The sequence below is a fragment of the Lonchura striata genome, chromosome 31 (genome assembly GCF_050655825.1).
Source record: "Lonchura striata isolate lonStrDom1 chromosome 31, ASM5065582v1, whole genome shotgun sequence".
NCBI classification, from domain to species: domain Eukaryota; kingdom Metazoa; phylum Chordata; class Aves; order Passeriformes; family Estrildidae; genus Lonchura; species Lonchura striata.
Genome location: NC_140733.1, coordinates 6,059,052 through 6,074,802, shown reverse-complemented (window position 1 = coordinate 6,074,802; position 15,751 = coordinate 6,059,052). Strand labels below are relative to the sequence as shown.

The 15,751-nt window shown below is 62.1% G+C and overlaps 1 protein-coding gene across 10 annotated transcripts in view; it reads right to left on the bottom strand.

Annotated features, from left to right (window-relative positions):
- The window catches only part of HUWE1 (HECT, UBA and WWE domain containing E3 ubiquitin protein ligase 1), a 74,376-nt gene that overhangs the window by 54,558 nt on the left and 4,067 nt on the right, over nucleotides 1-15,751 (bottom strand). For 8 of the 10 annotated variants that reach the window (XM_085563439.1, XM_085563432.1, XM_085563438.1 and 5 more), the window contains 26 exons: nucleotides 15,398-15,604; nucleotides 15,168-15,320; nucleotides 15,014-15,076; nucleotides 14,368-14,445; nucleotides 14,227-14,274; nucleotides 13,821-13,889; nucleotides 13,641-13,740; nucleotides 13,441-13,541; nucleotides 12,586-12,736; nucleotides 12,386-12,513; nucleotides 12,171-12,311; nucleotides 11,982-12,093; nucleotides 11,771-11,890; nucleotides 11,095-11,196; nucleotides 10,933-11,013; nucleotides 10,719-10,825; nucleotides 8,187-8,364; nucleotides 6,763-6,854; nucleotides 6,462-6,673; nucleotides 5,500-5,557; nucleotides 5,233-5,409; nucleotides 3,600-3,845; nucleotides 2,670-2,803; nucleotides 2,160-2,260; nucleotides 1,506-1,712; nucleotides 367-583 (listed from right to left, as the gene is read on the bottom strand). In XM_085563439.1, the coding sequence (XP_085419565.1) occupies nucleotides 367-583; nucleotides 1,506-1,712; nucleotides 2,160-2,260; nucleotides 2,670-2,803; nucleotides 3,600-3,845; nucleotides 5,233-5,409; nucleotides 5,500-5,557; nucleotides 6,462-6,673; nucleotides 6,763-6,854; nucleotides 8,187-8,364; nucleotides 10,719-10,825; nucleotides 10,933-11,013; nucleotides 11,095-11,196; nucleotides 11,771-11,890; nucleotides 11,982-12,093; nucleotides 12,171-12,311; nucleotides 12,386-12,513; nucleotides 12,586-12,736; nucleotides 13,441-13,541; nucleotides 13,641-13,740; nucleotides 13,821-13,889; nucleotides 14,227-14,274; nucleotides 14,368-14,445; nucleotides 15,014-15,076; nucleotides 15,168-15,320; nucleotides 15,398-15,604 (3,383 nt within the window). Of the gene's footprint in view, nucleotides 1-366; nucleotides 584-1,505; nucleotides 1,713-2,159; nucleotides 2,261-2,669; nucleotides 2,804-3,599; nucleotides 3,846-5,232; nucleotides 5,410-5,499; nucleotides 5,558-6,461; nucleotides 6,674-6,762; nucleotides 6,855-7,886; nucleotides 7,941-8,186; nucleotides 8,365-10,718; nucleotides 10,826-10,932; nucleotides 11,014-11,094; nucleotides 11,197-11,770; nucleotides 11,891-11,981; nucleotides 12,094-12,170; nucleotides 12,312-12,385; nucleotides 12,514-12,585; nucleotides 12,737-13,440; nucleotides 13,542-13,640; nucleotides 13,741-13,820; nucleotides 13,890-14,226; nucleotides 14,275-14,367; nucleotides 14,446-15,013; nucleotides 15,077-15,167; nucleotides 15,321-15,397; nucleotides 15,605-15,751 lie in introns of those variants that run through there. The other 2 variants (XM_085563440.1, XM_085563441.1) reach the window with 2 other exon arrangements.

Genomic DNA, 15,751 nt, shown 5'->3' with positions numbered 1-15,751 from the left:
TCTCTATTCCCATTCCCATCCCAGTTCCAATTCCCATCCCTGTTCCCATTCCCTCTCCCTCCCCTGCTCCCAGTCCCGTTCCCATCCCCATCCCACCCCACCATTCCCATCCCCTGTCCATGGTCACTGACCGGAAGCGCGGCGTGGGGGTGTAGGGGGGCGGCTGCCAGCTCAGCCCCTTGGTCAGCGCTGAGGCCGTGCCCTTCCCCATCCCATCCCATTGTTCCCATCCCATCATTCCCACCATTCCCATCCCATCATTCCCACCATTCCCATCCCGTCATTCCCACCATTCCCATCCCATCATTCCCACCATTCCCATCCCACCATTCCCACCGTTCCCATCCCCTGTCCATGGTCACTGACCGGAAGCGTGGCGTGGGGGTGTAGGGGGGCGGCTGCCAGCTCAGCCCCTTGGTCAGCAGGCGGGTCAGCGCCGAGGCCGTGGCGCGGGCGGCCGCGGTGGGCGCGGGGGCGGCGGCGGCCGCGTGGTGGCTGCGGCGCTGCCGCACCGGGGAGCCCACGCACAGCTTGACCAGCAGCCCGAAGAGCTCGGCCAGCGCCCGGCCCAGCCGCGACGAGGCTGCGGGGACAGGGGGACAGTGAGAGCCCGGGCGGGGACAGAGGGACACGGGGAACGTGGGGTGAGACCCGCGAGGGGACAGGGAGAGCTCAGGGGTGAGACCCCCGAGGGGACACAGGGGACAGAGGGACATGGGGAACATGGGGTGAGACCCTCGGGGGGACACAGGGGGGACACAGGAGAACTCAGGAGTGAGACCCTCAGGGGGACACTGGAGAGCTCAGGGGTGAGACCCTCAAGGGGACACGGGAGAGCTCAGGGGTGAGACCCTCAAGGGGGACACGGGAGAGCTCAGGGGTGAGACCCTCAAGGGGGACAGCGGACACAGGAGAGCTCAGGGGTGAGACCCTCAAGGGGGACAGCGGACACAGGAGAGCTCAGGGGTGAGACCCTCAAGGGGGACACGGGAGAGCTCAGGGGTGAGACCCTCAAGGGGGACAGCGGACACAGGAGAGCTCAGGGGTGAGACCCTCAAGGGGACACGGGAGAGCTCAGGGGTGAGACCCTCAGGGGGACACAGGAGACAGAAGGACATGGGGAACATGGGGTGAGACCCGCGAGGGGACACAGGAGACAGGGGGACATGGGGTGAGACCCTCAGGGGGGACAGGGAACACGGGAGAGCTCAGGGGTGAGACCCTCAAGGGGGACACAGGAGACCTCAGGGGTGAGACCCCCGAGGGGACAGGGAGAGCTCAGGGGTGAGACCCCCAAGGGGACACAGGGGTGAGACCCGGGGGAGGACACAGGTGAGACCCCCCACAGATCCCCTGAGCTGTTTTAGAGACCCCTCTAACACAGTTTTAGGGTCTTCCAGGCTATTCCTGGAGCCCCCTGACCCATTCCTAGAGCCCACGACCTATTCCTGGAGCCCCCCCACCCCAGTTTTGAGCCCCCCACCCCGTTTTTGGGCCCCCCTCACCGGAGAGCAGGGGTTTGATCTGTTTGATGCGGGCGGCCATGGCTGGGGTGATCTTGGCCTTGGCTTTGGGGTCGCTGGCGCTCGGCTCGTCTGTCTCCATGGGGGCCAGGGGCTCCCCCTCCAGCCCCATCCCCTCCAGCAGCCCCTGGGCTGGGGGGGGGTCACTGCCCACGCCCCCCGTGGGGCCCGGGCCCTCCGCCTCGCCCTCTGTGGGGGACAGACATGAGAGATCCACAGAGACCCCCAAAAGTCACCTTTCCTACAGAAACTCCCCCCAAAACTGACCTGCCCCATAGAGACCCCCCCAAAACTGACCTGCCCCACAGAGACCCCCCCAAAACTGACCTGCCCCACAGAGACCTTTGTCCCCACAGAGAGCCCCCCCAAAATCTTTCCAAGACTCCCCCAAATCCAGCCAGCCCCAGAGACCCTCCCCAATCCCCCACAAACTCCCATTAATCGCCCAAAATCCACGTGAAGCTCCTCCAACCCCCAATGAAGCCTCCCAAAACCCCCAAAAATCCCCCCAAACCCCCCATAAATCCCCCCAAACCGCCCAAAATCCCCATCAAATCCCCATAAATACCCCCAAAATCCACATAAAGCCCCCCAAACCCCCATAAATCCCCCCCAAAACACGCCCCCCAGCCCCACCTGCCCTGCGGCCGCCCTGAGGGGGGCTGGGGGCCATTTTCTCCTCCTTGGGCACCAGTTTCTGCATGTCAGCCTGGCCAAACTCACAGCCTGGGGGGAGGCTGGGGGGGTACGGGGGGGTCACAGGGCTGGGGGCACCTCCCGGGCACCGCAGAGCCCCCCCAGTGCCCCCCAGTTCTCCCCAGTAACCTGTTAGGGGGGTACAGGCACAGGGAGCAGCACAGCTGGCTCAGCCTGGTGTCCCCCCCAAACCCTCACCAGTGCCCTCCCAGTGCCTCCAGTGCCCTCCCAGTGCCCCCTAAACCCTCACCAGTGCCCTCCCAGTGCCTCCAGTGCCCTCCCAGTACCCCCAGTGCCCTCCCAGTGCCTCCAGTGCCCTCCCAGTGCCCCCTAAACCCTCATCAGTGCCCTCCCAGTGCCTCCAGTGCCCTCCCAGTGCCCCCAGTGCCTCCCAAACCCTCATCAGTGCCCTCCCAAAGCGTCACCAGTCCCTCCCAGTGTCCCCAGTACCTGTTGGGGGTGCAGAGGGACAGCAGCACGGTGCTCTCCCACACCAGGGAGCAGTAGAGCTGGCTCAGCTTGCCCAGCACGCTCAGCCCCAGCTGGGACCCCCACTGGTTCACCGAGATGGCCCTGATCTCGCTCTGGGGGGGACAGCAGGACCCCCCAAAACCCCCTGAGACCCAAAAACCTTCCCAAACCCCTTTCAAAACCCCCCAAACCCCATTCAACACCCCAACCCCCTTCCAAACCCCTTTTAAACCCCCCCAAACCCCACTCAAACCTCCCCAAACCCCACTCAATCCCCCCAAACCCCTTCTCAACCCCTTTTAAAACCCCCCAAACCCCACTCAACCCTCCCCAAACTCCACTCAACCCTCCCCAAACCCCACCCCAACTCCCCCAAGCCTGTCCCCCACTACCTGTCCCACACCCAAACCCCATTCAAGCCCCCAAACCCCTTCCAAACCCTTTTTAAAATCCCCCAAACCCCACTCAAACCCCCCAAACCCCACTCAAACCCCCCAAACCCCATTCAAACCCCCGAAACCCCACCCCAATCCCCCCAAACCCCTTTTAAAACCCCCTCAAACCCCACTCAAACCTCACCACAACCCCTCCAAGTCTCTCCCCCATTACCTGTCCCACCACCAAACCCCATTCAACCCCCCCAAACCCCACTCAAACCTTCCCACACCCCCACTCAACCCCCCCAAACCCCACTCAAACCCTCCAAACCCCATTCAACCCCCCCCCAAACCCCTCAAACCTTCCCAAACCCCATTCAACCCCCCCCAAACCCCACTCAAACCCCCCCAAACCCGACTCAAACCCCCCCAAACCCGACTCAAACCCCCCCAAACCCCACTCAAACCCCCCCAAACCCCACTCAAACCCCCCAAACCCGACTCAAACCCCCCAAACCCCCTCTCCCGTTACCTGTCCCACCCTGCAGGTGTGCACGAACATCATGATGAAGGCGTGGGCGGCGGTCAGCGCGTGCAGCAGGGGGGTGGCCTGGGCCGAGAGCGTGGCGTCGGGCACGGCCCCGGCCCCGGCCAGCTCCCGCAGCAGCACCGAGCCCCCCGGGGCCTCGATGGGCCGGTGCAGCGGCTCCAGCGCCGACAGCACGGCCTCCAGCTGCACCAGCCCCTCCTGCAGCACCTTGGGCTCGTGGGAGAGAGTCTGGGGGGACAGACAGGGGACATCGGGGTCACTATGGGTGTCACTGAACCCTCCTGAGGGTCAGTGAACCCTCCTGGAGCACCTTGGGCTCGTGGGAGAGTCTGGGGGGACAGAGAGGGGACATCGGGGTCACTATGGGTGTCACTGAACCTTCCTGGAGCACCTTGGGCTCGTGGGAGAGAGTCTGGGGGGACAGAGAGGGGACATCGGGGTCACTATGGGTGTCACTGAACCCTCCTGAGGGTCACTGAACCCTCCTGGAGCACCCTGGGCTCGTGGGAGAGAATCTGGGGGGACAGAGAGGGGACATCGGGGTCACTATGGGTGTCACTGAACCTTCCTGGAGCACCTTGGGCTCGTGGGAGAGAGTCTGGGGGGACAGAGAGGGGGATATCAGGGTCACTGAACCCTCATGGGGGTCACTGAACCCTCCTGAGGGTCACTGAACCCTCCTGCAGCACCTTGGGCTTGTGGGAGAGAGTCTGGGGGGACAGACAGGGGGATATCAGGGTCACTGAACTCTCATGGGGGTCACTGAACCCTCCTGGAGCACCTTGGGCTCGGGGGAGAGAGTCTGGGGAACAGAGAGGGGACATCAGGGTCACTGTGGGTGTCACTGAACCCTCCTGAGGGTCACTGAACCCTCCTGGAGCACCTTGGGCTCGTGGGAGAGAGTCTGGGGGGACAGACAGGGGGATATCAGGGTCACTGAACTCTCATGGGGGTCACTGAACCCTCCAGGAGCACCTTGGGCTCGTGGGAGAGAGTCTGGGGGGACAGAGAGGGGACATCGGGGTCACTATGGGTGTCATTGAACCCTCCTGAGGGTCACTGAACTTCCTGGAGCACCTTGGGCTCGTGGGAGAAACTCTGGGGGGACAGAGAGGGGGACATCAGGGTCACTGAACTCTCATGGGGGTCACTGAACCTCCTGCAGCACCTTGGGCTTGCAGGACAGCAACTGAGGACACAGGGGGCACAAAGACAGTGTCATCAGGGTCCATACCAGGATGAATTTGCAGACCCCCGAGACCCTCAGGATGGATTTTCAGCCCCCACAGTGCCCCCAGCCCATACCAGGATAGATTTGCAACCCTCCAGGACAGATTTTCAGTTCCCCAGGAAGGATTTGCAGCCCCCCAGCCGTACCAGGATGGATTTGCAGACCCCCAATATGGATTTTCAGCCCCCCAGGAAGGACTTGCAGCCCCTAAAATGGATTTTCAGCCCCCCCAGGTAGGATTTGCAGCCTCCCAGCCATACCAGGATGGATTTTCAGCCCCCCAGGAAGGATTTGCAGCCCCCCAGCCATACCAGGATGGATTTGCAGACCCCCCAAAATGGATTTTCAGCCCCCCAGGAAGGATTTGCAGCCCCCCAGCCGTACCAGGATGGATTTGCAGACCCCAGCCACGGCCTGGCAGGCTGCAGAGGTGGGGAAGTCCACGGGCAGGTTGGGCAGCCCCAGGATGGTGACGAGCGGCCGCAGCCCCCGCTGGGCCACGAACTCCTGGCAGTGATCGTCCGTGGTGTTGTTGCTCAGGATGGACTCCACGAACTTCATCTGGGACAAAAGGGGGTCAGGGGGGCTCTGAACCCCCTCAGAGGGGGGTCAGGACTAGGGGGACCCCACAGGGACGGTGCTGGGCCTCACCACGTTGAGGATGTAGTCCATGAGCGGGATGGGGATGCGCTCCTCCGTGCCCACCACGCTGCAAGCACAGAGGGGATGGTGAGGGGAGTGCGATCCCCCCAGGACATAAAATCAGAGTTAATGAGGCTGGGAGAGATCTCTGAGACCATCCCATCACCATCAAGTGTCACGTTCAGGCTTGGCTTTAACTCCTCTCTGCCAGACCTTCCTGGGAATTTTTTGCCTATTTCCATCCTAAATTTTCCCCTGGTCCCTTTTCTCCAGGCTGAACCCCTTCCCCAGCTCCCCCAGGATCCTCTAGACCCTTCCCAGCTCCCCCAGACCCTTCCCCAGCTCCCCCAGGATCCTCTAGACCCCTTTCCAGCTCCCCCAGGATCCTCTAGACCCTTTCCCAGCTCCCTCAGAACCCTCCAGACCCCTTCCCAGCTCCCCCAGGATCCCCCAGACCCCTGCTCAGCTGCCCCAGGATCATCCAGACCCTTCCCCAGCTCCCCCAGACCCTTCCCCAGCTTCCCCAGGATCCTCTAGACCCTTTCCCAGCTCCCTCAGAACCCTCCAGACCCCTTCCCAGCTCCCCCAGGATTCCCCAGACCCCTGCTCAGCTGCCCCAGGATAATCCAGACCCTTCCCCAGCTCCCCCAGACCCTTCCCCAGCTTCCCCAGGATCCTCTAGACCTTTTCCCAGCTCCCTCAGAACCCTCCAGATCCCTTTCCCAGCTCCCCCAGGATCCCCCAGACCCCTGCTCAGCTGCCCCAGGATCATCCAGACCCTTCCCCAGCTCCCCCAGACTCTTCCCCAGGATCTCCCAGACCCTTCCTCAGCTCCCCCAGGATCCTCTCCACCCCAGACCATCCATAAACCAGCACTGAACAGAGACCCCTGGGGACACTGAAGTGACCTGGGGACACTCCAGATCTTTAGGGACACCCCAGACGCCCCCAGCCCGCCCTGTCCTGCTCACGTCTGGCTGGGCTCTGCCTCGCTCTGCTGGGCAGCCCCGAAGCTCTGCATGGCCTGCACCTCCTCCTCCTCCTCATCCTCGCTCGAGGCCTCCTCGGCGGCGTGGGGCGAGCGCGGGGGCGGCGCGGCCGCCGTCCCGTCCGCCTTCTGCATCGACGGCTTCTGGCAGATGTACTTGGGGTCCCGGCCCAGGCTGCAGATCTCCTCCAGCAGCTGCAGAGGGGATGGCATTTAGGGGTGGGGGGGGCCTGGCCAGATTTTTGGGGGTCCCTGGAGTCCCACAAGTGTCCCCAAGTTGTCACCTTGATGATGGCGGTGGTGGCGTCGGTCTTGAGTGTGGGCTGGTGCCGCATCAGCTCGTCCACGGCGCTGCCCAGGTTGGAGGCTGTGTCGCCTGGGGGGACAGAGAGTGTTTTGGGGGGGCAGAACAGGTTTTGGGGGTGCAGAGCAGGTTTTGAGGGGAGCAGAAATGCTTTTGGGAGTTAAACAAATAGGGGATGATGCCTCCAAATGCCTCCAAAAAATGAGAGACCTGTTTAAATGCTAAGATGATATTTTGATAAAAAGTTGGTGGGATCCCCAGTATCCCCAGTACCCCAATATCCCCAGTGTCCTCAGTCCCCCAGTGTCCCCAGTATCCCCCAGCATTCCCAGTATCCGCCATTATCCCCAGTACCCCCAGTACCCCTGGTATCCCCAGTATTCCCAGTACCCCTGGTACCCCTAATATTCCCAGTACCCCCAGTATTCCCAATACCCCCAGTATCCAGTATCCCCAGTATTCCCAGTACCCCTGGTATCCCCAGTATTCCCAGTACCCCCGGTATCCCCAGTATTCCCAGTACCCCCAGTATCCCTGGTACCCCTAGTATTCCCAGTACCCCCAGTATTCCCAATACCCCCAGTATCCAGTATTCCCAGTATTCCCAGTACCCCTGGTATCCCCAGTATTCCCAGTACCCCCAGTATCCCTGGTACCCCTAGTATTCCCAGTAGCCCCAGTATCCAGTATCCCCAGTATTCCCAGTACCCCCGGTATCCCCAGCGTCCTCAGTCCCCCAGCATTCCCAGTATCCCCAGTATCCCCCAGTGTCCCCAGTATTCCCAGTACCCCAAGTATCCCCAGTGTCCTCAGTCCTCCAGTGTCCCTAGTACCTCCGGTATCCCCAGCATTCCCAGTATCCCCCCGCAGTGCCCCGCTCACCGAGGGGGTCGGAGCTGCAGTGTCAGTGCATGGCAGGCAGGGGCATCCCCAGTATCCCCAGCATCCCCAGTATCCCCAGCATTCCCAGCATTCCCAGCATTCCCAGCATCCCCAGCATTCCCAGCATTCCCAGCATCCCCAGCATTCCCAGCATTCCCAGTATCCCCAGCATTCCCAGTATCCCCAGTATCCCCCAGTGTCCCCCCGCAGTGCCCCGCTCACCGAGGGGGTCGGAGCTGCGGTGTCAGTGCATGGCAGGCAGGGGCATCCCCAGTATCCCCAGCATTCCCAGTATCCCCAGCATTCCCAGTATCCCCAGTATTCCCAGTACCCCCGGTATCCCCAGCATCCCCAGTGTCCTCAGTCCCCCAGCATTCCCAGTATCCCCAGTATCCCAGTGTCCCCAGTATTCCCAGTACCCCAAGTATCCCCAGTGTCCTCAGTCCCCCAGTGTCCCTAGTACCTCCAGTATCCCCAGCATTCCCAGTATCCCCCAGTGTCCCCCCGCAGTGCCCCGCTCACCGAGGGGGTCGGAGCTGCGGCGGCGCCGCATGGCGGGCAGGTAGTCGGGGGACAGCAGCACCTTGAAGAGGCGCTCGAAGGGCTGGCACTGCACGAAGCTCTGCAGCCCCCGCGCGTTCAGGCACAGCGCGCTGAACACGTTGGGCAGCGAGCCCAGCACCTCCCGCGTCGCCGGCACCTGCGCAGGTGAGGGGCCATGGCACACCTGGGGCAGGTGTGGGGCACACATGGGGCAGGTGAGGGGCTGTACCAGACCTGGGGCAGGTGTGGGGCACACACGGGGCAGGTGTGGGGCTGGGGCACACCTGGGGCAGGTGTGGGGCACACACGGGGCAGGGTGAGGGGCTGGGGCACACCTGGGGCAGGTGTGGGGCACACACGGGGCAGGTGTGGGGCTGGGGCACACACGGGGCAGGTGTGGGGTTATGGCACACCTGGGGCAGGTGTGGGGGACACGCGGGGCAGGTGAGGGGCTGCGGCACACACGGGGCAGGTGTGGGGCACACACGGGGCAGGTGTGGGGTTATGGCACACCTGGGGCAGGTGTGGGGCACACACGGGGCAGGTGAGGGGCCATGGCACACCTGGGGCAGGTGTGGGGCACACACGGGGCAGGGTGAGGGGTTATGGCACACCTGGGGCAGGTGTGGGGCACACACGGGGCAGGTGAGGGGCTGTACCAGACCTGGGGCAGGTGTGGGGCACACACGGGGCAGGTGTGGGGTTATGGCACACCTGGGGCAGGTGTGGGGCACACACGGGGCAGGTGTGGGGCTGGGGCACACCTGGGGCAGGTGTGGGGCACACACGGGGCAGGTGAGGGGCTGCGGCACACCTGGGGCAGGTGTGGGGGACACACGGGGCAGGTGAGGGGCTGTACCAGACCTGGGGCAGGTGTGGGGCACACCTGGGGCAGGTGTGGGGCATACACGGGGCAGATTAGGGGCTGGGGCACACCTGGTGTGGGTCAGGGGCTCAGGGCACACCTGATGTGGGGCAGGAGCTGGGGGCACACCTGGTGTGGGTCAGGGGCCCAGGGCACACCTGATGTGGGGCAGGGGCTAGGGGCACACCTGGGCCAGGTCAGGGGCTCAGGGCACACCTGATGTGGGGCAGGGGCTAGGGGCACACCTGGGCCAGGTCAGGGGCTATGGGGCTGGGGGCACAGCTGGTGTGGGGCAGGTGGTGGGGCAGACACTGGGCAGGCGTGGGGCAAAGCTGGGACACACTGGGCAGGTGTGGCACCAGCATGGGCAGGTGAGCAGCAGCCAGGGAGGCAGGTCGGGGTGGAGCTGGGGCAGGTGTGGCACCAGCACAGGTGGCAGTCACAGGACAGGTGTGGGGACAGAGGCAGACCTGGAGCAGGTGTAGGAGAGGAAAGTGGACAGGTACAAAGCAGGTGTGGGGACAAGCGAGGGGCAGATGTGGCAGCAGGTGGTGGAACAGGTGCAGGGCACGAAGTGAAACGGGGACACAGAACAAGTGCAGGGCAGAGAGTGGAACAGATGTGAAGACAGGTGAGGGAACACACAAGGACAGAAATAAGGGAACAGGTGAGGAGACAAGTAAAGGGGCAGGAACAGAGACAGGAAATGGAACAGGTGCATGAACAGGAAACGGAACAAACACAGGTGGTGCAGGGCAGGTGTGGGAGCAGCACAGACACAGCTGATGGGACAGCCAGAGGACAAGTGAGGTGACAGAGGTGAGGACAGGTGCTGGACAGGTGAGGGACCTCACTCATGGCCTCCATGAGCAGCACGTGCAGCGTGATGTTGGCGAGGAGATACACAAAGAAACAGGTGAGGGAGCACATAAAGAGATAGACAAGGAGACAGGTGACAAGTGTAGGACAGGTGACAACACAGGTAAGCCCTACTCACATCCTCGATGAGCAGAGTGTGCAGTGAGGGAATACACAGGAGGAGAAGCGAGAGGGCAGAAAAAGGGATACACACAGAGACAGGTGACAGGTGCAGGACAGGACAAGTGACAGGTTCACGACAGGACAGGTGACAGGTTCAGGACAATACAAGTGACAGGTTCAGGACAGGACAGGTGACAGGTTCAGGACAGGACAGGTTCAGGACAGGTGACAGGTGCAGGACAATACAAGTGACAGGTTCACGACAGGACAGGTGACAGCTTCAGGACAATACAAGTGACAGGTTCAGGACAGGACAGGTGACAGGTGCAGGACAAGACAAATAACAGGTTCAGGACAGGACAGGTGACAGGTTCAGGACAATACAAGTGACAGGTTCACGACAGGACAGGTGACAGGTTTAGGACAATACAAGTGACAGGTTCACGACAGGACAGGTGACAGGTGCAGGACAGGACAAATAACAGGTTCAGGACAGGACAGGTGACAGGTTCAGGACAATACAAGTGACAGGTTCAGGACAGGACAGGTGACAGGTGCAGGACAGGACAAATAACAGGTTCATGACAGGACAGGTGACAGGTTCAGGACAGGACAGGTTCAGGACAGGTGACAGGTGCAGCCCAGCACAGGTGAGCCCCACTCACGTCCTTGATGAGCAGAGCGTGCAGCATGACGTCGGTGAGGCCGTTGTCCTGCAGCGAGGACAGCAGCGAGGGCTCCTGGAACACGAAGACCGTCACCACCTCGGTCGCTGCGGCGGAGGAGAGAGGGGGGCACTGAGGGCAGGTAGAGCACCTGGCGGGGTCCCCGCTCCGTGCCCGCCCCGCGCTGCCCAGGTGGGGCCGGGGCGTGGCTCACCCAGCAGGAACAGCGAGGGGCCGTAGTACTCGGCGTTGCTGATGATGTGCTTCAGCGAGGTGGGCAGCGAGCCGTCCATCACTGCGGGGACACGCGTGGTCAGTGCCACCACCCCTGCCACCCCACCCCGGCGGGGGTCTGGGGACATCGGGGACCACCCACCGTGCCGGATGCCGTCGGAGAAGGCGGGGTCTTGGATGGCTTTTTTGAGGAAGTTCAGCATGGATTTGAGCAAAGCGGCGCGCTGGGGGATGCACTGCACTCCTAGGGGGGGACACGGGGAGAGGATTGTGGGGCACATGAGGAAATTGGGGTGTCCCCAGGGAGCAAACCAGATGTGAAAAAGGATTTGGGGTCTTCATGGAGGGGGGAATTGGAGTGTTCACATGGGGAAGGAACTGGGGTGTCCATATAGGGATGGAATTAGGGTGTCCGTGTAGGGAGAATTGGGGTATCCGCATAGGGACAGAATTCGGGTGTCCATACAAGGAAGGGATTGGGGTGTCCATGTAGAGATAATTGGGGTATCCACACAGGAAAGGAATTGAGGTGTCCATAAAACAGGAATTAGGATGTCCATTTAGGGAGGGAATTGGGAGTATCCATGTAGGAGGAATTTGGGTGTCGTATAGGAGGATTTGGGGTGTCCATACAAGAGAAATTTGTGTGCCTGCATAGCAAGAATTGGGGTGTCCACATAGGAAAAATTTGAGTGTCTGTATAGGAGGAATTCGGATGTTCATATCAGAGGAACTGGAGCATCCACATAAGGAAGGAACTGGGGTCCAGCAAAGTCCCCGCTGTCCCCACCGTGTCCCCAGCCCCGGGAGGCACCTACCGCCGCGCGGGGAGGGGGTGGCAGCGCTGGTGCTGGGCACGGCTGGCGGGGCTGGTGGCACCGGGTCTGGCCGGGCCTCGGCCGAGGGGCCGGGGCTGCTCTCCATGGCCACATCGGTCACTGCGGGGGGACGGTGACATTGCAGGGGGAACAGGTGACACCACAGCGGGGACACTGCTGTTCCCACCGCTGCTCCCACCCCGCTGCTCACCCTCCATGTCCGTCTCCATGTCCTCGCCCTCGGGCAGGGTGGCAGCAGGCGGGCGCTGCACTTTGGGCTTGATGACAAAGGGACACTCGCGACGGCACAGGTCCACCTCGTGCTGGGGGAGACAGAGCCTCAGCACCCCAAATCACCCTGAGGGACCCCAAAAGCAGGGCAGGGGAAGGGGGGCAGCACCTCGAGGCGGTAGATGAAGATGGACAGCCCGCTGTGCGACTGGAAGGCGGCCATGTCCAGGTTGGTGATGAGATCCACCACCCGCACCGCCCGTGTGACGAACGTGATCTGGTCCTGCTCGTCCCCCAGGAACTTGATCACCTGGCGAGGGGACAGACGCAGGTGAGGCAATCCCCGAGGCACCTGAGAGTTGCCCACAGGTGACAAGAGCTCACCTTGAGCAGCGCCTCCATCATGCCGCACGACACCAGCGCCTCGCCGCCCGCGTCGTAGCTGGCCAGGTGGTACAGGAAGGAGAAGAGCGCCGTGGCGAACTGGTGGGGGTAGGGCTCCATGGAAGGGTCTGGGGGTGTACAGGTGTGGTTAGGGCGGGTCACACCCCCCAGGTGACCCCCCCCAGCCCCCCGGCACGCACCGATCATGGCCTGGATGCAGTTGCGCACCAGCACGGGCAGGAAGCCGTGGTAGGAGGCGGTGCCGGTGCAGTCGATGATGCTGCTGAGCTTCGGCGTGCGCTCCAGGTGCACGATGGACGTCAGCGTCCGCAGGGAGGCTGCCTTGATGTCCTGGCAGGGACAGATGAGGGACACGTGAGGGACACACGTGTCCTTGATGAGCAACAGGTGCAGCGTGACATCAGTGAGGGGATACACTGGGGACAGGTGGTGTGACAGGTGAGGAACAGGTGTGGGACAGGTGAGGGACACTCATGTCCTTGATAAGCAGCATGTGCAGCGTGATGCTGGTCAGGAGATACACAAGGGCACGGGTGATGTGACAGGTGAAGGCACAGATGAAGATACAGACACAACACACGTGAAACGACAGGAGCACAAGAGGTGTAGGAACGTACAGGACGGGTTAGGTGACAGATGTGGGACAAGTGAGGTGACACATGCAGAACAAGTGAGGTGACAGCTGCAGGACAGGTGAGCCACATTCAGATCCTTGGTGAGCAGCACATGCAGCACCACATCAGTGAGGGAACACACAAAGGGACAGGTGAGGGGACACACAGGGAGACAGGTAAGGGGTACACACAAAGGGACAGCTGAAGGGACAGCTGAGGGGACACACAAGGGGACAGATGAAAGGAGTCACAAGGGGACAGCTGAGGAAACAGGTGAAGGGGACAGATAAAAAGACAGATGAAACAACAGCTAAAGGGACAGGTGAGAGAACAGGTAACGGGACAGATGCAGGAACAGCTGAGGGGACACAGAGGGACATACAGAGGGACAGCTGAGGGGACAGGGCTCCCAGGTCTCACCATCAGCTGCTTGTCGGTGATCTGCAGCACGTCCACCAGCTCCTCGATCAGCCCGTTGTACAGGATGCTGTTGGCCGACTCCTGCAGCGCGTTGGAGTACACTGCGGAGACAGGGGGGTCACCCCAACTGCCCCAGGACCCCCACAGAACGGCCCCCCAAAGCCACCCCCCAATTAAAACAAGCCCTAACGAAGGCCCACCCAGGATGGAGATGGCGTGGAGCCGCGCCTGCACCGCCTGCAGCCGCTTCTTGTGGTTGGAGAAGCCGTGGGCCAGGCGGATGTGGGTGAACAGCAGCATCTGAAAGGGGGACAGAGAATTTGGGGGGGTCAGGGAGGGTCTGGGGGTCACCCCACAACCCTCGATGTCACCCCACGCACCTGTTTGTCCTTGGGGATGCTGTACATCTTGGTCAGGGACTCCATGATCTCCGAGGGGCTCTCTGAAATCTGGGGGAGAAGAAAAAGAGAAATAGGGAGGGGCAGAAGCAGAATTGGGGTGCAGGAAACAAAACTGGGAGGGGACAAAACTGGGGTGTGGACAGACAAGACTGGGGGGAAGAGAACAACCTGGGGTGCAGGGGACAAAATGGGGTTCAGGGGACAAAACTGAGGAACAGAGGACAAAACTGGGGTGCGGAGGGTCAAGATTGAGTGCAGAGAACAAAATCGGGGGGCAGAGGACAAAACTGGGGAGCAGGGAACAAAAGGTGCAGGGTTAGGGCGTGGGGGAGCCCTGGCCCAAGCAGAGACCCCCCCCCCCAAATCAAGGTGCCCCCACGCTCACCTTGTCCAGCTGCTCGATGTGGATGTAGTGCAAGGTGGTGCTGGTGGCCTGCGGGGGTCACAGGAGGTCAAGGGGTGGCCCCGGTGCTTTGGGGGCCTCCTCGTGACCCCAAATGTCCCAAATGTCCCCAGTGTCACTCACCCTCTTGTCCACCTTCACCTCGACGCCTGGCTCGGCGTAGAACTCAAAGTGCAGGGTGGTGGCACTGGGGGGGTATTTCTGGGGAGGGGGATACAGGGGTGAGATGGGGAGAGCAGGGTCCCCTCCCCTGGGGGGACACAACCAGACTGGGGGACACAGGGAAAGGGGTGGGGGGATGCAACAGGAGTGACAAAGCGGTGCTGGGGGACATGGGAGGTGACACAGAGGGATAAGACAATGCTGAGGACACCCTGAGGGGACAACAGAGAGCACTGGGAACCCCAGGATGGCATCAAGGGGCCTCAGGATGTGACAAAGGCACACAGCGTCATGTGTGTGCCCCAGGACAGGACAGGAGGACACAGGTGAGTTCTGGGGACCCCCCAAGACAGGACAAAGTGACACAGGTGAGTTCTGGAGACCCTCAGAACAGGACAAGGTGACACAGGTGAGTTCTGAAGACCCTCAGAACAGGACAAAGTGACGCAGGTGAGTTCTGGGGACTCTCAGAACAGGACAAGTTGACAAAGGTGACTTCTAAGACCACCCAGGACAGAACACAGGTGACACACATGAGCTCTGGCGACACCCAGGACAGAACAAGGTGACCCAGACGAGCTCACGGTGACCCACAGGTGCCACTCACCATCATGTGCAAGTCCCGACAGCACTCAGCCAGCCCGAATCCATTCTCCTTTCCACCCCAGCTCTGCAGGGAGACCAGCCCAGCTCAGCCCCGCCCTGCTGAGCCCCAAATCCCTCAAAACCCTCCCAAAAACCCCCCAAAAAACCCCACCCACCTCGGCCAGGTGCTGCAGGCGGGCCAGCAGGGGCCCGCGGCGCTCGGAGCCCAGGCGGGTGATGTAGTTGGAGCGTTTGCTGAACACGTAGAGCAGGTTGAGCACGGCCAGCACCACGTGCATGTCCGAGGAGGCCAGCAGCGTGGTCAGGTGCTGCGGGGACAGGACAGGCGTGTCAGCGTGTCACACGCCTGGGGACACGCGGAGGGCGGGTCTGGGGGTGTGCCCACCTCGATGGAGCTGTAGAGGTGGCGGGAGAAGCTGTACTCGATGAGCAGGGCCGTGAAGTTGAGCAGGGCCAGCAGCAGGGCCTTGAGGGGCTGGCGCTCGGGCCGGTCGCAGGCCAGCATCCAGCTCATGGCCTCCACCGGCCGGCCCGCCTCGGCCAGCAGCGCGTCGAAGCGGTCCAGCAGGTCCACCCAGTGGTACAGCTCGCACTGGGGGGGGTTATGGGGGAGATGTGAGGCTGGGGGCACAGCTTGGGACCCCATGAGCCCCCCAGGAACCCCCCACATCCACCCAGGGGTCCAGCTCGCACTGAGGGGGAGGTTATGGGGGAGATGTGGGGCTGGGGGCACAGCCTG